This window comes from Notamacropus eugenii, chromosome 2 (genome assembly GCF_028372415.1).
Source record: "Notamacropus eugenii isolate mMacEug1 chromosome 2, mMacEug1.pri_v2, whole genome shotgun sequence".
NCBI classification, from domain to species: Eukaryota; Metazoa; Chordata; class Mammalia; order Diprotodontia; family Macropodidae; genus Notamacropus; species Notamacropus eugenii.
The window spans coordinates 495,815,818-495,838,417 of NC_092873.1; the positions used below are offsets into that span (position 1 = coordinate 495,815,818).

At 39.5% G+C, this 22,600-nt stretch overlaps 1 protein-coding gene and 1 pseudogene across 3 annotated transcripts in view; one reads left to right on the plus strand and one right to left on the minus strand.

Moving 5' to 3' along the window:
• The window catches only part of CLCA2 (chloride channel accessory 2), an 82,179-nt gene extending 60,279 nt beyond the window's left edge, over positions 1 to 21,900 (plus strand). For all 3 annotated transcript variants that reach the window (XM_072648934.1, XM_072648933.1, XM_072648932.1), the window contains 6 exons: positions 3,842 to 3,948; positions 5,104 to 5,328; positions 9,989 to 10,259; positions 12,024 to 12,194; positions 14,684 to 14,920; positions 21,101 to 21,900. In XM_072648934.1, the coding sequence (XP_072505035.1) occupies positions 3,842 to 3,948; positions 5,104 to 5,328; positions 9,989 to 10,259; positions 12,024 to 12,194; positions 14,684 to 14,920; positions 21,101 to 21,540 (1,451 nt within the window). In that variant the 3' untranslated portion in view covers positions 21,541 to 21,900. The remainder of the gene's footprint in view (positions 1 to 3,841; positions 3,949 to 5,103; positions 5,329 to 9,988; positions 10,260 to 12,023; positions 12,195 to 14,683; positions 14,921 to 21,100) is intronic.
• LOC140529913 (uncharacterized) lies at positions 20,192 to 21,033 on the minus strand (annotated as a pseudogene).
• Positions 21,901 to 22,600: the final 700 nt, after the last annotated feature.

Consider the following 22,600-nt stretch of genomic DNA (forward strand, 5'->3'; position numbering starts at 1 on the left):
TAGCTGCTTGAAATATTTTCTCCTTGACTTGGGAACTCTAGAATTTGGCTACAATATTCCTAGGAGTTTCTCTTTTTGGATATCTTTCAGGAGGTGATCAGCGAATTCTTTCAATATTTATTTTGCCCTCTGGTTCTAGAATATCAGGGCAGTTTTCCTTAACCATTTCATGAAAGATGATGTCTAGGCTCTTTTTTTTTTATCATGGTTTTCAGGTAGACTCATAATTTTTAAATTGTCTCTCCTGGATCTATTTTCCAGATCAGTTGTTTTTCCAATGAGATATTTCACATTATCTTCTATTTTTTCATTCTTTTGGTTTTGCTTTGTGATTTCCTGGTTTCTCATAAAGTCATTAGCCTCCATCTATTCCATTCGAATTTTTAAAGAACTGTTTTCTTGAGTTAGCTTTTGAACCTCCTTTTCCGTTTGGCTAATTCTGCTTTTTAAAGCATTCTTCTCCTCATTGGCTTTTTGGACCTCTTTTGCCAATTGAGTCAGCCTATTTTTAAAGCAGTTTTTGGGTCTCCTTTAGCAAGTTCTTGACTTGCTTTTCATGATTTTCTTGTATCTCTCTCATTTCTCTTCCCAATTTTCCCTCCACCTCTCTTACTTGATTTTCAAAATCCTTTTTGAGCTCCTCCATGTCCTGAGACCACTGAATATTTATTTTGGATGTTTGGAATACAGAAACCTTGACTTTTATATCTTTCCCTGATGGTCAGCATTGTTCCTCCTCATCTGAAAGGATGGGAAAAGATATCTGTTCACCAAGAAAGTAACCTTCTATAGTCTTATTTTTTTTCCCTTTTTTGGACATTTTCCCAACCAATTACTTGACTTTGGGGTCCTTTGTCAAGAGTAGGGTATACCCTGGGGATCTGTAAGATCTCAGTTCCTCCAAGGTGGCACAGTCAAGCATGTACAGTGGTCTGGCAGCAACAAGAAACTTTTGTACCTAGAATCTGTGAGTAGTAGAGTTTCCTCTCCACAACCACCTGGCCCTCCAGTTCTACCAAGCCAGCAATGGGGGCTGAGATTCAGATAAGTTGCTCAATTCCCCCAGGGGCTTTAGAGCGGGGGCAGGGCCACCATTCAGTGTGTGATAAAGATCAGCTGATCAATTCCTCTAGGAGCATTAGGTAGGGGCAGAGCCAGGGCTGAGGTAAAGATCAGCTGCTCAGTTCTCCCAGGGGTTTTACGATCCAACAATGGATGTGGGCTGCTGTGGGAGCTGCTGCCACTCAGTGTGGCCTCTGCTGCCACCACCTGAGGCTGGAGCTATGGGAAGACCCTGCTCCCTTCTCAGGCAGCTGAAAAAACCCTCTGACTGACCTTTGGTGCCTGTGGGTTGAGGGATCTGCAAACTGCCACTACTGGCACTGGGGATTCTGCTCCTGAGGCCTGCTTACATCCTCCTCCCTGCACCATGCTGCTCAGCCATGTTGGTGGGCTCTGCTCCACATCCTGTGGGACAGATCTTTCCCATCAGCCTTTCAGGTCACCCTGGGCTGGAAATCTCCTCCACTCTGTTGTTCTGTGGCTTCTGCTGCTGTAGATTTTGTTGAGAGTCTTTCTTTACAGGTGTTTTATAGGCTGTGGGGGAAGAGCTAGTGTGTCTTTCTACTCCACCATCTTGGCTCCACCCTCAATACTTGAATTTTTAAAGGAAACATTTAAATATCCCCAGTTGTCCCCCTATCAATCACATACTGAATCCTAGATGGCTGTCAACATTGTCTATCTTAATTCTCATATCAATTAGACATTTTATCCCAAACCCAGAAATGTATAGAGAATATCCTGGCAACTGGGTTAGAAACTTAGAGAAGTTCCCTATTGAAAGTAACCTAATTGTGACATCATTGATACCTGAAGTACAGAAAAATACGAAAGATATAGAAAAGAATTTCAAACTTTTTTTTAAAAAAAAAAACATCAACTACTGACCTATATACCTGCTTTCCTAGCAATATTTTTGGACAGGGATACCACATACACATGGAAGACATTCTCAGTGACATTTTTTTTTTAACCAATGATATTCCATTGTGGTACACAGCTTTACCATCACACAATTGACTGAAAGAAAGAAATAATACAATTTCCCTTTGTCACATTCAAAAAATTAATGTGATCTTGGACTACATTAAAAGTAGCTGAGACTATTATTTTGGAGATGATGATTCCAATCTACTCTGCCTTCATCAGACCGCATTTGAAATATTGTGTTCAGTTCTGAGGCTGACATAACTTTTCATTGATATAATTATTAAGAGGTAGTTTTTGTTTTTGTTTTCCTGATAGCAAGCCTCAATACACCCCCTTGCTGCTTCTGCCCTTTGCTTCTAGTTCTACCTCTCATGCTGAGTACAGTAAATGTGATCCCTTTTCTGCATAAGAGCCCTTTGAGTACTTAAAGACAGCTGTTTTATTCCTCCATTTCTGTGTCCCAAGACTCCCAGATGTTGAGGATACTCAGCCTAGTCTCACCATCCTCTCTATTCAGAGCTCTGTGCAGATTTTGCATTAATAGGATGCTCATAATAGGAAAAAAATGGAGAGGGACATTTGGGGACATATTAAACCATAGGGGATTTTAACCACTTTATTTCTGTATTTATCACTGGCTGTTCAGGTCTGCATTTTTACCATATGACCTCTGAGTTCCCTGGCAGCTCTAAGATTTTGAGGAGTCTATGATTCTTTTCATGAGGAATAATGGTTAAAAGAAATGATGATGATGATGTGCTAAACACTTTACAATTATTATCCCCATTATACAAATGAGGAAACTGAGTCAAACAAATGGGGAGGAAAGTCTTGGACCTACAGTGCCTTCTGACCTATCTTTTCTGCAGTAAAGTAATTTTATTTTCAGGACACTTTCAAATAAAATATACTTTCAAGGTAAAGGAGTGAGTCCTCTGTGGCATCTTCTTATCTATGTAGTAATTGAACTTTTTCTATATGCGTATAGATAGATATATATATAAACACATATTTGTGTGTGAATATGTGACTGAGTATATGTGTGTATATATGTATGTATATATAGGGTATATATGTATGTATATACATATACATTTATCTGTGTATTATATATAGAGGGAAAACATATATACATATATAACAGATACATTTATATATATATATATATATATATATACACAGACAGACATATGTAATAATGAGATAAATGCCTAAAGACTATAGAGACACAATAGAGAAAACACATTTCTGAATGAGTTTCTATAAAAGTGATGACTGTATGACCACAAGGGTGATTCCAACTTTGTTAGGAGGTACACTTCTGGGCTAGATAAAGGTGGGAAGCTAATGACTGGCACTGATGAAGGAAAGTGGTGAGATACCAAAGATTTATAAACTTGACAATTTTGCCTCAGGCCAGGTATTTAGTTTCACCTGTGCCTGCCCAACTAGAAAATTACTCTGCCATCTTCTGTGCCCACCTACATGCCCCTCAGTAGAAATGAGACTCAATGAAGAGTTGTTTGGTGGGGGCAATGGGATGAGTTGTCCAGACTGAATAGTGACCATGATCACATCTAATAACTAATTCCTTCTCATCCAGGTTCCTTTTATCACTGTAGACCCCAGCCATGTGAACTCTAATGGTTCTAATAGGAAAAAAGTCACCTGGAATTGCTTAATATCATCTTCAGATATGTGCATGTGCAAGATGGTGGCAAAGCAAGATAAACATGGGCCTTGCCCTTAAGTAATACTATATTCTCCAGTGAGCAAAGGTTACTGATAAAAGATGAAATATTAAATATTTATGAGGCTCCTGAATTAATACTGAAATCATCTGTTTCAGGAGGGTTGAAGTTCTTCGCATCAGACAAAGCAAGTTCCAATGGCCTGATGGATGCATTTAGTAGAATTTCATCAGGCACTGGAGACATCTTTCGCCAACCTGTCCAGGTCAGTATTTTTTCATCACACGTATTTCCCAGTGATGTGACGCCATACTTCATAGTAAGGCGGGGGTGGGGGGGGGCGGGGGGGCGGGGATTTTCACACCAATAGCAAAGCTAACTTATTTCCTTGGCAGTCAGCTCACCATTATCTAATATCTTCAATAGCCTCCAATCAATACACACTTGTTGAGCTCTAGTCAGTGGTAGGTGCTGAGAGAGGTACAAAGTTTAGAGAAGACAACATTCAGTTCCTCCAGGAATTCTACAGTCCAGTGGAGGGATAAGACACTGACAAAGCTATAATGTACAGAATTACACAGTAGCTACAGTGCACAATATTACACAATAAGTACATTAATGAGCCACAAAAGAACGGGTCAAGTGAGGTATGAGCTTAAGTGTCTTTGCAATCAGGGTGACCAGGGAAGGTTTCCTGGAAGAGGTAGCATTTGAGATGAGATTTGAAATAAACTGATCAAAGTTCAACAGCCTAAAGAAAGAAGAGTGCTCCAGAGCCAAGGAATGGAGGAATCTTATGGATAGAATTGAGAGCAGAATGAGGTGCCTGGGCCCCAGCTCCATATTGCCCAGGAATACAGTTGTGAGAGGAATAGGCATCCTCTCTGAGGCCTTTCTATGGGCCACCATCTGATCAGTTGGGACTGTTCCTTCTCCCCCATTTGAGCCTGGTGGCACCACTGAGAGTCTCATTGCTAAGACAGCTGGCTCCCCTCCCAACCCCCACTGCTTTCTTGTCCCCCTGCCTGAAATCCTTTGGGGTTATCAGGGCCTTGACCTTGATTATCCATGAGACCAGGCACTGTGTTATGCCTTTCGTTGTATTCCCAGTACTTAACACTATTTCTGGCACACTGTAGGAGCTTGGCAGAATGCTAATTGATTGACTAGTCCCTCACTATGATTCTTTATCCATGTAAATAGTAAATCAACAGTAACCTATGATACTGCTCAGTAAACCACCTTAGGTCACCCTCAAAGCAGGCTTTTTCACATAAACCAGGTTGGACTTTTTCTATCTACTTCACAGTGTCATTTGGTCTCCATCATCACACTTGCACTGGCCACATTGGCAAGAAGAGGACAGGAATATGCCTAGGTCTTTAGTTTTTAATTAACTTGGTGATTTCTTCATCAACAGCTTGACAGCAGTAGTGAAATTGTTGACATTCATCAGCATATTAGTAGGACGGTGACTGTCGATGGAAGCGTGGGAAACAATACTGTCTTTTTAGTCACATGGCAGACCAGTGGGCCTCCTGACATAGTCCTCCAGGACCCTAATGGGAAAAAATACTTCACAGAGGATTTTAACACCAATCCAGGGTGGAGGAGCTCTTATCTTCAGATTCCAGAGACAGCAAAGGTAAACGTTATCATGCTGAGGCTGGTTACTAACTTGGCTTTGTAGCCTCAGACCTGACCAAAGTGCCTGGCACTTTATCCTAGGCACAAACATATCTAACATATTATATTTTATGTGTTATGTAATAAATAAATACTTGTTGAATTGAATTTGTTTGAATGATCTAATTGATACTGTGGACTGAATGATTAATGTGAGCATGTTAAGGATGTCCCCTAACAGAGGTAATGTACTCAGAATGCAGAATGAGACATGTATTTTTGGATATGGCCAATGTGGCAATTTGTTTTGTTTGACTACTTGGCATATTTGTTACAAGAATTTTCTTCTTCTTTTTCCAGTGGAAAGAGGGGAGGTAGAAAGGAAAGGGGAAAAAATGCTTGTTAGTTTTGTAAAAAAATACAATTTAATTTAAAAAAATACCAAAGTTATTTTTGTTATGAACTTTAAGAGAAGCTTCCATAATGTAGTTGAAATTTGACTCATTTTCACAAATATTTTAAAGTGCTTACTAAGTGAAAGAATCTGGGTTGTGAATCAGAAAATCTGTTTGAGTCGTAGCTTCTCCATTTATTAGTTGTGTGATCTTATGCAAATTATTTAATCTCTCTGAGCCTCAGCTTTCTCCTCTGTAAAATGGGGAAAACATCAGTTATCTTTCCTGCTTAACAGCATTGTATGGAAAGGGCTTTATAAACCTTGTGAAATTAAGAATTAGTTATCATCATCATCATCATCATCACTATTTCATTCTCCTCTTTTTCAATGGGCCTGAAACAAGTGACTCTACTACTAATTAGTCTTATACATTTATGTTCTGGGAACTTCTGCACTACTTTTGTCAGTTGAATAAAGGTACTAGGGTATAAACTGACCATCTGTAGGCTCACTAAATAACAGCCTCAGTGAAATTCCTGTAGAAGACATGACAATAGGAATGATTTGTCCTTTTTCCTATTCTCATTTTACCTCAAATCTCTCTGCCAAGTCTTTATATTTTGGAAGCTTTTGTTTCCATGTAGATTGGAGATCATGAGTATTTGGCATAGCAGTTTTGCTTTAAAATGATTTTCTTTAGTTTTTTTTTGTTTTGTTTTTTTAAATCAGTGTTAGCCCAGTGATGTGAGCAAAAGTTGGGTTGGTGATAATGGTCCAGGTTCAGTACAGCTTTTTGGTTGAGCTCCGTAGGACATTTTGAGCTCTGTATGTGTATGTGTATGTGTACATGCATGTATATATGTACACATACACAATATGGTGTTGTGTGTATAGTTGATGTGTATGCATACATTTGTGTATAATACATGCATACATATGTGTGTGCATGTGGTTTGTATGTGGTAAATGCTTAAAATGTGATTACAGCAGAACATTACATTTAAATAGATAGATATTTATGTATAGGTATTCCGTATTCATACATCTATATAATGAACAATTTTAATATAATCAATTCTCTTTGCTGTTATGTGTATTTTATTTTCTGCATTTATTCTGAGAAGAGGTCTACAACTTTCCTTGAACACTGCCAAACGCTATCATACACACACACACGTACACACACACACACACACACACACACTCACACACACACACACACACACACACACACCAGATTAGAGAATATCTAACTAGACCATGAAAGCTGTGATACAGCCTTGAAATGTCTCCCTCTTGTAATATGTCTATATGGTGGTGCCAAAGGACAAGAGTATAATCCAGATGTGGAATTCTTAAAATTCAGATTTAATTTACTCTAATCTTGGGTCAGTCATTAGCTTTGGGAACCCAGGCAAGGACTGTGTTAGATGATCTCAAAGGTCTATCTTAGATTTAGCATTTTCTGGGCTTTTTACTCTAAGTGACAGGGTCAGACACACTGCCCTGGGACACAATTCTTTTATAACAATGGAAAAATACCCATTGAGGATGTGTGAACACCAGCTACATAAACTAATTTTTAAAAGCAGTGAAAAAAAAATAAAGGTTCAGTGGTTTATCTCTTACCCCTGGCTCAGAGCTAAGTGACTTGATAGGTAATTTGAGAGTTTATCATGCATCCTGAAACTCCCGGTGTAAACTAGTGAGCTCAATCTTTCTGTCAAGTATCAGTTACTGTATTATGCCTATTAGATTCTAGGGCAATTGGATATGGGGGAAGTTTTGCTGCAGAAAAAAAGTACACCTATGAGGATTCCAAACAATGAATTAAAAATAAGAAAAGTCCCCACAATTGACTTACTTTGCTGGTGGTTCTAATTTGCTCTGATTTAGTAATATAATTTTCAATTAGCTAAGGTCCTTTCCAGCTCTAAATCTAGGATTTGAATCCTAGATTTTGATCTCACGTGCTGCTTCGAAATGTCCCAGAATAAAATTGCCTGAAAAAAATATGGAGAAAAAGCTTTATGAATTACGTAGCTCTGGGCAGTAGGGATCAGAGGTCTGGGAGGGAGTTGGAGTTTTAGGCTTCATACAAAGAAGCCTCTTCCCAACCAGAGCTAGAGAATGAGCTACCTTGGAAGGAGGTCTTCAAGTGGATGAAAGATGACCTTGTTGACGGATGGTGTAGAGGGGAGTCTTGGTCAGTTATAGATTGGAATAGATGCCCCTGGAGTTCCTTTTGAACTCTGGCATTCTTTGATTCTGGGATCTCAGCAAATGCTAGCGTTTCCCCCTAAATGGTTTCATTGTGTATGAATATAAAGTGAAAAGAATTTCAAAATAAGGGCAGGGTGTTCCCTGAGTTCTCTATATTGTCACAAAACCAGTGCAGATTAGAAATCAGAAGACTAGGATTCTGTTCCCAACTGAACCACTAATAGACATGTCCCTTAACCTCTGGGTCTCATTTTCTTCATCTAGTAAGTAGCAGGGTGGTAATGGCTAAAGCTCAGGGTCCCAGGTACTAACTGTGTGATCCTGGGCAAATCACTTCACCTCTTCCTGCCTCGGTTCCTTCAACTGTAAAATGGGGATCAGAATGGCACGTCCCTCCCAGGGTTGTTTGAAGATCAAATGAGAAAATATTTTCAAAGCACTTAGCACAGAGCCTAGCACATAGTAGGTGATTAATGTGTTTTCTTCCCCTCCCCTTATCTATAACATGAAGCCTAGATAAGAATGTTTCCAGCTATAGTAGACAATGGTTTTATAGCTTGTCTGGTTTTATTCTCTTTATGCGACTAGACTGTATTTTTCATGTTCCTGTGACAAGTCCAGCTTAGGAAATGGTAATAAAAGTAGGAAATTATATAATCTAAACTATTTGGGAGTATTCTGGATCTGTGACTTCATCAACATCGGGAAATCCTGATGAGGAAGCTCCTTGTATCAGGGGAGATCTGCAACTCACGTAAAGTTATTTTAATTTTTTTAATGAACAAAAATCTGTTTTCTCTCCTATCCCTGTCCCCCCTGTCCCTGGAGGAAAATAAAAAAAAGAAAAGAAGAACAAAACCTTTATAAGGAAATATGCATGATCAAGCCAAAAAAACCATTCTCACATTATATCCCCAAAAAAAAAGCATGGTCTCATTCTGGATCCTGGGCCCACCACCTCTATGTCAAGAGGTGGACAGCATGCTTCAGCATCAGTTTCTAGAATCATGTTTGGTCATTGAACACAATTTATTGTTTTAAAGAGTTGCTGTGGGTATTGAGAAGTTAAGTGACTTTCTGTTGGTCTCATGACTAGTGTATCACAGTCAGCACTTGAACTCAAAACTTTCTTACTCTTAAGTTAGCCTTTTATCTACCTTTACCATACCACCTGCCACCCCACCCCTTTCTAATTATCTAGAGTAATCAAAACCTCAGAAGATCCTGAGTTCCACTTGTGGCCTTAGGAGGCTTTTCCCCCAAGCAGTCTAGACAGGCAAAGAAGATTGGAGAATTGAACACATTTCTAGGTAACCAACCGTCTATATTAAAGTATAAACTCCTTAAAGTAGAGTGTAACTATTATCTAATCTTTTCTTCTTCCCCAAAGCTTAGCATAATACCCTGCCCACAGAAGGCACCTAATACATGTTTTTGAAATTGCATTATAGTCACTTAAGTGTCTGTTGAATGAATCAGTTTAATCAGACATTCAGGACCAGAAATTGGAACTTCCTCTGCCCCCACTCAGTGTTGCTGTTGAGGGTGGAGACTCCAGTGGGGTTTTCAATGAATAGAGAATGCATAGAAGAATGTTGGTTTCTCTTGCTTGAAGTATATATCCATCTGTTCATTCACTCACTCAATAAACATTTGTTCATTTGATTTCATTCAGCTTCTTCAGTGATGGAAAAAGGATTTTAAAAGTTCCTTTTCTCCTTGGGCATTAAATAGTTGGGCATTTTAAAGCTGTAAAGTACTTTGGACTTGGAGACCGTCATAAAGGAAATCATTATCTGCAAGAAGCAGAAATGAATGAGGAACACTTCCAAAGCAAATATTGGGTGCATTTCCTTATGGACTAGACTCAGAAATGAGGAGATGAATTATGCTGTGATCAGCATGGAAACATCTAATGTGGCTATTCTTTAACAGGAATTCTTATTTAGAAAAATCTTTGCCAGCACATATTTTTGTCCTCAGACCTTTAGGTACGTGCCATGTTTGTGCTTCAAGGTTTTGTTGTGGTTTTCAAAGCCACCCTCTCTTTGCATTTCAGACTGGCTACTGGACTTGCCTGCTGAATAACACTCACAGCTCCCCACAAGCCCTCAGTATGGCAGTGAGCTCTCGGGCCTCAGATGAGGCTGTCCCACCAGTAACTGTGACAGCCCATGTGAGCAAAGATAGAATCCGTTTCCCACACCCTGTGATCATTTATGCCGATGTGAAACAGGGGTTTTATCCTCTTCTCAAGGCTGACGTGACTGCTGTGATTGAGCCAGAAGTGGGAGAGCCTGTCCGATTGGAACTGTTGGATGATGGGGCAGGTAACAAAGAAATGTCACATTATTTTTCATGTTTTTCAGACAGTTCTCTTAGTGAATCAGTTCATTAGCTGGTTGTAAGCTCCTAGAGGGCAGGGGCTGTTTTGTTTCTTTTTGTATCCCCAGTGAGTAAGCATAGTGCCTGGCACATATTAAGCACTCAAGAAATGTTTATTGAATCACTGAATTGAATCAGCAAGGGTTTATTAAATGCTCGCTTGTGTCAGGCACTATGCTAGACACTGGGGATAAAATTCAAAGGATGAAACAATCCCTGCTCTCAAGGAGCTTACATTATTATATGAATGAATAAGAGATGAGGTGAAGATCAACACTGAGATCATTGTTAGTACTCCCCTGTGTAAATTGTGTTATCTTATTTAGTATTCCTGGGCTATCACGTCCTCATGCATTAAATAGCTACTAATAATACCTTACACCAAATTTACACAAGGGAAACAGACTGTGTATTGAGGGTAGGGGGTGGTCCAAGACTTCAATTTATCTGTTTGCACATGGGGAGTAGGGTGGCAGAATGTGTTGGTTTGTACCTCCTTTCTCAATAATCCAAATTTCAGCTTCTCCATCAGCCATCTGGATAATTTTGACATCTACTACTGTCACTATGCCAGCTTATGCAGGGTTTTCTGGGCTGAAAGAAGGTTCCTGCATAACTAAGGGTCAGAAGCTGGCTCACTTGGCTATACAACATGTCTATAACCTCTGTACTCTCCATCAACACACTCTCTCCATCAGTGTGGATCACCACCCCTCGGTGATAGAGTGGTTGGCCTTCAGAAGATGCCACAGCTGCAGAAAGTCATGAGCCTATACTTAACCTGGGCCTGACATTCCCTCAACTTATCGCAGAATAGAGTCACACCTACTATTTAAGTGACCTTGTACAAAACCAACTTCAAGACTACTAGACCCAATTGCCTTTGTGGGAACAAGCCACCCACACCAAACATGCTCCCTGATTCAGGGCAACAAACATTTTTTTAAACAAATCTCAAAGCTCTGTGCTAAACATTGAAACTATAACTATAAATGAAAAATAGCATTTTCCCTAAGAGAACTTACAATCTACTGAAATCATTCCCCCAAAGAATCCGGTTTGCAAAGCAAAGCAGAAATTAATTCACCATAACTGTGATAATCCAGGAAGGGTGAGAGTCACAACAGCCTTGGACAATTTTTCCAATTGTTTCTCCTTGTTCTTTTTTTTCTTTTCTTTCTTTTTCTTTTCCCTAACCCTTCTCCTTCTCTATTCTCCACTCCACTACCCCCAACCTCACCACTGTTTACAGTTTTTTCCCAGAATATATTGTTCAAAAGTTACATATAATTTCTTCCTCTTAGAGGCAGCTAGGCAGCATAGTGGATAGAGTGCTGGGTCTGGAAGACCAGAGTTCAAATCCAGCCTCAGACACCAGTTATCTGACTCTGAGCAAGTTATACAACCTCTAATAGATGCTTGTGACCTAAAGTGCTTTCCAAATCTTAAAGGGCTATATCGATTGCTTCATCATCATCATATTCACCTTTTCTTATTATTACCTACTACCTAGAACCTGGCAGGCAAACTTTCTTTTTAACTTGGTCATTAAATCATCAAGGACAGGGCAGAACTCTACTCAACATAAACTCAAAATAGTTCCTCTACTGATATAACAGCCCTATGTGCCTTGTGATAACCCTAATGTGACAATCATTGTGACTTTTGGTGATGTGTCATAGTCCTAATTCTGATTTCTTTCTGTGCAGGTGCTGATATTATAAAAAATGACGGTATCTACTCGCGGTATTTTTTTTCCTTTACGGTAAATGGTAGATATAGCTTGAAAGTCCATGTCCATCAAGAGAGCCACATTAGGAGACAGCCCAACTCTATTCCAGGGAGCCATGCAATGTATGTTCCAGGTTACATAGTAAACGGTAAGAAACTCAGCACTCAAAGCCATGCTCATATGGATGGGGTGCCTTGGGAAGTAACAGGTTCCCCCTCCCTAGAGGTCTTCAGGCAAATGACTGATGACCGCTTGTCTGGAATATTATAGAAAAGGGTTCTTTTTCAAATCATAGTTAGATTTGAAAGCTGATTCTATGAAACAATGCTGTCATGTGAGTGACATTTTATGTGTCTTATCTTTGTGTGGGTGCTATGTTTGTGAGAAGTTTGAGATTTCAAAGCAGACCAAAACCTTGGGGTGCAGAATTCTAGCAAGATGTCTTGAGTACCTCCAGTGTCTCTCAATTTCTTTGTTAATGGAAAACAGGAAGAGGACATGGGCCAATTCCATCTCTCATTCCTAAACCTTAATTTTGTCATCAGTTTTGACTACTTGCTTGGTGAAAATTCCAAATGAATGGCTAAGTAAATATGAAAGTGTTGTTGACCAGGGAGAAAGCTAGAACATGGTCACTTAAAAAGGAGCTCTCATTAAAGTGACCCATAATGGTTTGAGAGGCATTGTGGAACAGTGGATACAACACTGGCTTTGGAACCAGGATGACCTGTGCTTAAGTTCCTGACTCTGATGCATGCTGGCTCTGTGACCTTGGGTGACTCACTGAACCTCTCTGTTGCTTTGGACAGTTCTCTAGGAGTAGAGTTTGAAGAGAGGATTCTAAACTATGTTGGTAAAGGGAATTTCCTCATCTAGGGGTTCTCGTTTTCCAATGGAATACCTGATCCAGTTTCTGTCCTAATAGTATTATAATTATCTGAGTCTATGTGCTAGGCTATTAGCTCCCCAAGAACAAGGAACTTTGTTCATCTAAATTTTGCACCTCCTACACTATTCTGCCGTTACATAAAGTTTTGTCCTTTATAAAGTTTGTTGAATGAATTTTTTTAAATGAACAAATAAGCCACAAACTATAAAGTCAGTCTCTAGATAAAGAATTTGTGCAGTTCACAGGATCATATCCTTTTTTATGTTTTTTTCCTTCAAGAAAAAGCACTGTGAGAGTACAAGAAATAAATTTTAAATAATCATCATCATCATCATCATCATCATCATTGTTCCTAGTTAGAAATACAGGTGAATTGAGGGTATGTGGAGCCAGCTGGAAACGACTCCAGAGCTAATTGTTACAATTTCAGCATGAGCATAAAATCCGGGCTTGATTTCTTGTTTCATTGGTTATCTAGACTAAGTGATGGATAACATGCAAATTAAACTTAAAAGTATGTTATGAACATATTTTTTCTCCTTGAGAGCTGGTAAACAGTTATCAGCACATTCCTGTTTAAGGTACACAAAGAAAAGTTCTAGAGTGCATTCTTGTATCACAATTTAAAACAATCTAAACAAACTTTTGTAAAAAAAAATTATTCTTTGATTTTTACTATGCTATGCTGACAAAATCATGGATCTTTTCCATATTTCTGCAATTGTTAACTAGATAGACAATTTAGTGAAACCCATGGTACACACACATACATACATGCACACACACACACACACACAGAAGGGTGCCATATAGATAGGTGTACATATATATATACATACATACATATGATATCTATATGGTACAGTGGAAACAACAATGAATTGGAAAGGACATGAGTTCAAATCCTGCTTCCATCACTACCTGTGTGACTTTGAGAAAGTCACTCAACCTTTTTGGCTCTCGGTTTCCTCACCTGTTAAAAAAAAAATGAGGGGATAGGACTTCATGACTTCCAAGGTTCCTTCTAGTTCCAGAGATCTGAGATATATGCTGTTTTTAGCAAAGAACTAAGAGGTTTCAGGTGGATTTGCATCAGTTAGTAAAAAGTTCAGGTGCATTGGGTTCTGCTCAGAAGCTTGGATTCTCTCTTTCTCTCTCCATATAAATATATGTATATGTGTTTGTATATATATATACACATATGGATATATATGTCTACATATACAAACACACATACATATATAGTATGCAATATTAATGTCTTCTTGCAAATATCTGTTGTTGTTCAGTCACATTCAATTTTCTGTGACTCCATTTGGGGTTTTCTTGACAAAAATACTGGAGTGGTTTGCCATTTCCTTCTCCAGCCCATTTTACAGATGAGAAAACTGAGGCAAACAAGGTTACGTGTTCAGGATCACAAGCTAGTAAGTATCTGAGGCCAGATTTGAACTCCAGGCCGGGCACTTCATCTACCACACACCACCGAGCCAACCCTTAACTTCACATTTAGATAAATGTATATAGGTTCCATACAACAAGGTATTGTTGAATTTTATATTATGAAAAAACTAACATAACTAACAAAAAATTTTAAAAATAACACTAACAAGAAAAAATTGCGGACAATGATTCAACTCAATCTACAGATGCAGAGAAGTCATTGAGTCTTTTTTCAATTCCATAATGACATTTTCTTTTAGTGGAAACTGTGTCAAAAGCTGCTTGGTCTGGTTTTGCCACCCCAGGTAACATTTGGATGAATGCCCCAAAGAAGCCTACAGGTGATGGTGACATTCAAGTGCAAAAGTGGGGCTTCAACAGAACAACCTCAGGAGGTTCCTTTACAGTCCTGGATGCTCCAGCAGGTCCCCATTTGGATGTGTTCCCGCCCTGTAGAATCATTAATCTAGAAGCCATAAGAAAAGAAGAAGAGATTATTTTATCTTGGACAGCTCCCGGAGATGACTTTGATCAAGGCCAGGGTATGTTTTAACTCATCTACTTGTTTCTCTGTGAAATGGCATTTCTGTGACTAAATCCATTGTTATTTGGCTAAAAAATAGCTTTATGACTTGGAATTTTAGTAATATGCTCACTGCACTTGGTTGTTGTACAGGGAGCTGAGATTTAGAGATTTCCAATCTACAATTCTGTCATCAGCCTCTTAAGTCCAGAAACTTAGAGAGAGACAGAGAAAGAGAGGTATATGCATGCGTAGATACATAGTTCATACGTATGTAGCTGCATAGATACATACATATATATATATATGTACACATAGGAAGATAAATGAGAGAAAATAACAATAGATAACTTTCAATTTATATAGATCTTATTATGTACCAGGCACTGTGCTAAATATATTAGAATTATTAAAGAGATGGGAAAATAGATAGATAGACAGACAGACAGATAGATAGAGGTAGATAGGTAGATAGAACATTTATGAAGCATTTCCTGTGTTCTAGGACCTGTGCTAAGTACTTAGGATAAAAATGCAAGGAGATAAGACATGAAGACCAGGATGTTCCATTCTAAAGGGAAAAGGCAATAGTAAGAAGGCAGTAGTGATTCTATTAGGAAGTAGCCTGGAGCCTTGGTTCCTGAGAATCAAATCAACAAATATTTTTTAAGCACCCACTGTGTGCCAGATACTCTGCTGGATAGTGAGGATAAAAGACAAAAGTGAGAAAGTCCCCGTCATCCAGACCTAGTATATCTAGGGGTAGGACTTGACCTTGATCTTCTTGACCTCAAAACTGGTTCTCTTATGTTATACATCAGCAGTTTTCAAACTTTTTGGTCTCAAGACCCCTTTGCCCTCTTAAAATTTTTTAGTGCCTCAGGGGTTTTCTTGGTATGTGATCGATAGGTAGATACATATTTACAGTATTAGAAATTTAAACACGTTGGTATTATTGTAAAAATAGTTTTGACCTTACAGATCTCCAAAAAGAGTTTTGGGGTCCCTGAGATATTCCCTAGACAACACTTGGAAAACTAGTATTCTCTATCATGCTCCCTCTCATATTCAATCATATTACCACATTAAAAAAGGAAAAATAAAGTAGATTCATGGTACAATGGGAAAAATAATAGCTAGAAATAAAGGAATAATTTTCCAAAGATGAAGTCTTATAGTTGTCATCAATACTGGTCAATAAGAGACAGCATCCCAAAACATCCCTTGATGAGAAGGATGGCTAAGGGGAAAGATTAGTTTATTCAGTGTCATAGACATTGAACTGCAATAAAGACAGGTCACCTAACAGTCATATAAGCTAGTCATATAATAATCCATCAAGGTCATGCTTGTTTAGTTTGGTGATTCTCTAGAGATGAGAATGATCATTTAGCCAAAGACAACCAAGAAAGATTTCGAAGATAGTGTCACCATCTAGCGAAAAAGAACTCATTTGCCATCAAACATCCACAAGGAAAAAAGTTCAGTGAGCTCTAAATTACTTTCAGAGGCAGTGGCATTTGTGGAAACCCTGGGTTGACTATGTGGGCCTCCCAGAAGGCTAGACTGAGCTCTTTCTGCACCTTATTTGGCAAAAGTCCCATACTTCTCTTTCCCTCACAATCCTGGATGAGCCAATTCAGTGGAGAACAGACTTGACCCTATTACAAATACAAAAACACACAAGTTTTTTGTTACTACCTTTTAGGTTGATGAATTAGAGTGTTGGCTGTTCACATGCAGCTTCTTACTCAGATAACAGAATCATGGGGAAGTATTTCTTTGGCATTACAATCATAGAAAATTTGGCTAAAAAAAACCACTATTAAAATGAATGAAAATTTTATGTATCAAAAAATCCCAGCATTGGAATAGATCTCAGTGGCCACTTAGTACAATTTGTACCCGAAGGATAGCCTTTACAACATGGCCATCCATGGCCTTTCCTTGAAGACCTCCAAGGAAGAGTGAACTCCCCACCAGAGGCAGCCATTCTACTTTTGAACAGTTATCATTTTTAGGAAATTTGTCTTTAGCCTCAATCTTGTTCTTTCTAACTTCCAACCATGGCTCCTCATTTGGCCCTCTGGGACCAAACAGGACATGTTTAATCTGTCTTTAATCTGACTGTCCTTCAGATACTTGAAGACATCTATCGTGCCCCTGCTAAATCTTCTTTTTTCCAGCTTAGACATTCAACTGATCCTCATAAAGCATGGATTCAATGACCTTCATCATCCTGGTCTCCCTGCTTTGGACACTCTCCAGCTTCCCAATGTCTGTCCTAAAATGTGGTTCCTACAAGTAACCACAATAGTCAATATATGACCAGGGCAGACTTCAGCAGGATTATCACTTCCCTGCTCCTGGACACTCTTCCTCCCTTAATGCAACTTAATATTTCACTGGGGTTTTGGGCCAATTTACCACACTACTGACTCCTGTTGATCTTGAAATCCACTAAAATCAAATGCCTTAGAAATTCTGAAGGTCAAAAAAAAAAGAAAAGAAAAGAAATACTGAAGGTCTTCATTTCACCCAATCCTTCCTCACCTACAATCCCCCGAATTACACCGAACAGACTGCTATGTAGATGTCTTACTTAAACTGTAACATCTTCAAGGAAGTGTTTTACAGCTCATTATGAGAATATGTTTTTTTTGTTTCAACTATAAAATGGAAGATGAAAGAGAGAAACAAATACATTTTTATAAGAATAGCTTAAGTCAATACCAAACATGACATAGGTATAAAGTTGACTAATGAAAGTCGCTGGAAACCAGTTCTTTCTAGATTGATATTTGCTCTCTAAAGTGAAGGACAACTTCATTCTATTTCCTCTTGAGGTGGAAAATGAAAGAAACAGTAGCTCGCCTGGGAGTCTGCTAGCCTCTGCTTGAAGACCCCCTTTCCAGGGAAGGAAAATCTACTGTGTCCCAAGGCATAATATTTCATGGAGGGAGAGAGCTAAGCTTTTCTTAATATAAATTGCTAGATAGAGTGACAGACCTAGAGTCAGGAAGATCTGAGTTCAAATTAAGCCTCTAACATTAAGTAGTAAAATGGTGGGATTTACTTCGGTAATTCTCTTAACTTTCTCATTAGTCAAATGAGAAGATTGGATCACACCACTGAAGTCCCTTCAAGCTGTAAGACTATGACCCTCCTCCTTACTCAGTCTTTTAAAAATAATGTTTTGTTGATTCTTTTATATGTCATTGTCATCTCTACCAGTGGTATGACTCTGGATAAGTCAGTTACCTTCTCAGTGCTATGTAGGAAATGCTAGAAGTCAGTGGCAGAGTATTCATGTGCTGATATGCTTTGGAAGGAGGAGTTTGCTTACCTGGAGTATTTTATGCCAATAAATTCACAAGTCTAAGCCAAAAAAAATTATATTTTTCATTTAGTAGTTCTTTAGGACTTGCAAAAAACTTGACACACATTATCATATTTGATGTTTGCAACAACCTTGTGAGATAAGTGCTATCTATTGCTGTCTCATCTTTCAGAGGAGGAAACCAAGACTTAGATATGTTGAGTGACTTACCCAGGGTCATACACAGCCAATACCTAAGGTGGGATTTAATCCAAATCCAGAACTCTATCTGCCAAGTCACAAGAAAGCTTTTTTTTTTTTTTTGTAGTTTATGTAAAAATTTATTTGACCAAAAGCTACAAAAAGGTGATACTATTACGTGTGGTACATTTGGTAAAGATCTAAATGAAAAGCACTGGTTTTATTCAATTTCATATTTTCTGGTGTGTTTCTGGTTAGTGATGCATAAGAAATAGGAAACAAGACTGGGATTATATACTAGAAGCAGGTAATTTTTAATCACAACTGTAAACTTGAGTCTTTATATGTTTCACACTGCTGTGGAATAAGAAATGTTTTAGCACTGAGCTGTATACAAGGAAACCATTTAGCAACAACAAATAGCTACTGTCTATTTGATTCTCTGAAACCAGTTAAATCAGAAGATTTTGGATCTTTATTAAGTTGGTCCCAAAAATAAGGATTAAAATCCCTCTGAAATCGAAGAAACAGACTCTTCCATTTGTCATGCTATGACAGTCTAAAATAAAATCAAGACAATTCAAATTTTATTTCTTCTTTAGTGACAGTGAGGCACCCTTAGTCTTGTATTTTCAGCCAACGGTTCATGGACACACATTGAGGAGACAGGCGTCATGTTAATTTCCACTGAATTGCTGGCTGATTTTGTTACTGAAGCTCAGCCATGCAGAACAGAACGAACTTCATTCCTTATTTGGAATGAGACTTTCAGTTGCTTTGCAGAAGTCAACTCCTAAATGAGAGAAGCTGGTAAAGTACTACACTGGTCCAAACAGAGGCTGATCTCACCTCAAGTCCTAAAATGAAATCTCTTAAAGGAAAAAAACTAGGTATACTGTGCAAGTAACATCATTGGTAAGACACATTTGGGTTTTTATACACGCCATCTATATTTGGACCAATACAAAAAGAAAACCTTAAGTATTCATCCAGAAAAAAATTCAGATGTTGTCGATTATCTTTTAAAAGTACTTTCTCAATGACTTCTAAAAGAGGTTTGCCCTAAAGTATGGAGTGGGAGGGTAAACAATTAAAACATTAAAACAGTCTTTTCCCTGTAGATTGGAAAGTCCCCACCCATTTATGAGATGGTCCCCACCCTTCTGTAGAAAGCCTCAAAGTGATGTGGAATCCTTGTGTTCTTGAATTAACCCAGGTATGATGCACTAGCTCACTTGGGTTCTCTGATATTGCTTAGGGCAGAGATGGGGAACCTGCCTCCTGGAGGCCACATGTGGCACTCTAGGTCCTCAAGTGTCATCCTTGGTCTTCTAGATCCTTAAGTGCAACCCTTTGACAGAAGAGAAGTTTAGATTCGGTCAAAGGGCCACACTTGAGGACCTAGAGGACCACATGTGGCTTCCAGGCTTCAGGTGCCCCACCCCTGGACTAGGTTGTAATAGAATGCCCTCAGTCTTAGAGATTTGGGCCTAAACTTAATACACTACCTAAGGGGGGGGGGGGGGGGATAGGGGGATGGAAAGAATGCAATTTAAAGAAAAAAACCCAACTAGAGGCTTTAGTGTGCTGTTTGAAAGAAGGAACCAGATTTAACTAGTGCCCAGAGTCTCTCTGATAACAAATATTGGTCATGTATTACAATGTGATTAACATTACCAGAAAAAAAATTCAATAATAGAAGAAGCTTCTTACAAGGGAGGGGGACAACATATGGTTCTTGAGTTTCTGGCAACAAAATTCTTTTTTGATTCATATAGAGTTAAGTTCATTTAATGTCTGATCCAGTGTCTGATGTAAGCCCATATTCTTTTCTTTGGCCTGGGCAAGTTTTTCTTCCAGGTCTTTTCCAGTTTTGCAATTTCCTACTGCAAACTCAGCCCGAGTCTCAGCCTCTAAGTTTGTCATGCAAAAGCTTGATGTGTCCTTTTTCAAGATACTTCTCAGGTGCAGCATCCAAGGATTTCAGATTGTTGGTGACATTCTTCCTGATCCACACATTAGCCAGCTACTGCCTGTTTGCGATCAGTCTCCTCCGCAATCTGCTTGGCTTCCTTCACCCGCATCTTGGGCATTTCCCTTTTCTCTTTATCCTTCGTTGCCTTGGTTCTCAATCATTATCTTTATTCCTCTTACTCTCATCCACTGCCTTCTCTGCCTCCTCCAGTTTCTGCAGGGCTGTGGCCAGATGTTGTCGGACCTGGTCCAACTCTTCCTCAACTCGTTGGATCTGTCCATTCAGAGCTGCCACATCTCCTTCAGCTTTCTCCCGCTGCCCTCGCGCTCTGTCCAGCATCTGCACCAGGCTCTGGGCTTTGGTCCTGCTCTTGAGGCCGCCATGGAGACTAGGGGGCTCAGCGCACTGGGCAGGGGGGCCTAGGCGGGCTGGGGCTGATGGAACTGACGTGGCTGATCTGCCCTGGGTAAAGGAGCCGGCGCCCTGGTCTCCATGCTGCCCACCTCCTTTCCCCAAACATTTTTCAACAGAGAACCTACTCATGTTGATGTAATGTTTGCAATTGATATGTTACATCAGAATATAAGCTCCTCTAGGGCATCTACTGTCTTTTGCCCTTTTCTATCCCCAGTGCTTACTATAGTATCGGCACACAGTAGGCATTTAATTAATGTTTATTGATCAGTCGATGTTTCTAATTTCAGCTGCAAGTTATGAAATAAGAATGAGTAAAAGTCTACAGAAAATAAGAGACGACTTCAGGAGCTCCATTTTGGTCAATGTTTCTAAGCTGATCCCTCAGCCCTCTGGCTCCAGAGAGACGTTCCTCTTTACACCAGCATCACTGACAAAGCAGCAGCAGCAGCAGCTCGACAGAGAGAGAGGTGAAGGCAGCAGCTTCTACTTAGCCATCCGAGCTCTAGACGAGGCCTCCCTGAAGGGGCCCGTGTCAAACATAGTGCAGGCAGCCTTATTTGTCCCCCGAAATACTTCTTCTGTTACTGTTCGAGAATTTCTTATCCTGAGAGGCGTTTTAGCAGCCGTGGGATTGATTGCGACTATTTGTCTTCTGATATTCGTGGCACATTGTACCTTCAGCAGGAAGAAGAAATCCAAGAGGAACAATCGGACAAAGCTCTTGTAAATAAAGGGCAGAGGGCACTCGGTTTTTCAGACTGTAAGGACTTTCTGCCGAGAGGCAGAGGCACTTGGATTTTGGGACCACACACGAGCAATAAGGCATAGGAACCGAACCTGTGATTTCACTAGCCTAAGGAAGACCCAAATGAGAAAGGAGTGACGCGGGTCAGGAAGTCTCTGCAAATTATGGTCTGAGAGAGTTTCCTAGAGCACCGGGAGGGGTCACTCACCCAGTAAGAGTCAAAGGAGGTACTTATACCCTGGTCTTCCTGACTCTGAGGCCAGCTCTCAGGCTACTGTGGAACACTGCCTCTCTTGCCAACCATATAAAAATAAAATAAAAGTCTTACTTCACTATTTCAAATATCTGGGATTTCATCAGTGTGGATGCTCCCTCCAATTCTCACAAATGGAGGCCCCTTACTGCCTTGGTAGGTGGCAATTTAGAGTTTTTTTGACCAAAAAAAAATCTATTATCAAATTGGTGATGACCTTCACCAAATTTGGTGAGGCTGGTCCTCAAATGATGGGCAATCACTGAACTAACGCCTGAAGCCTTTTGATCTTGGTGTAGGGCCACTCACTGGAGTAACCTTTGAGAACCCAGACTTATCTCTGGTGCCATAGGAAGGTACTGCAGTGGCTTAGTGAGAGTAAATCAGCCTAGGGAAAATGCACTGTGGCCTTTGATAATACAGGAACCTGATTCTGAAACTATAATTCCACAAAGAGTATGTTTTGCTAGTATAAAAATCCTCATGGAGGAAGATTAGAGGTACTTTAGCAATATTAATAAGAGCATATTAAGAAGACAGGTAGCACAGTGGATAGGATGCCTGGGCCTGGAGTCAGGAAGACTCATTTTCCTGAGTTCAAATTTGGCATCAGACAGTTACTATCTGTGTGACCCTGGGCAAGTCACTTAACCCTATCTGAGTTTTCTCATCTGTAAAATGAGCTGGAGAAGGGAATGGCAAAACTCTCCAGTATCTCTGCCAAGAAAACCCCAAACATGGTGACAAAGAGTTGGACACAACTAAAAAACAACTGAACGACACAGTAAG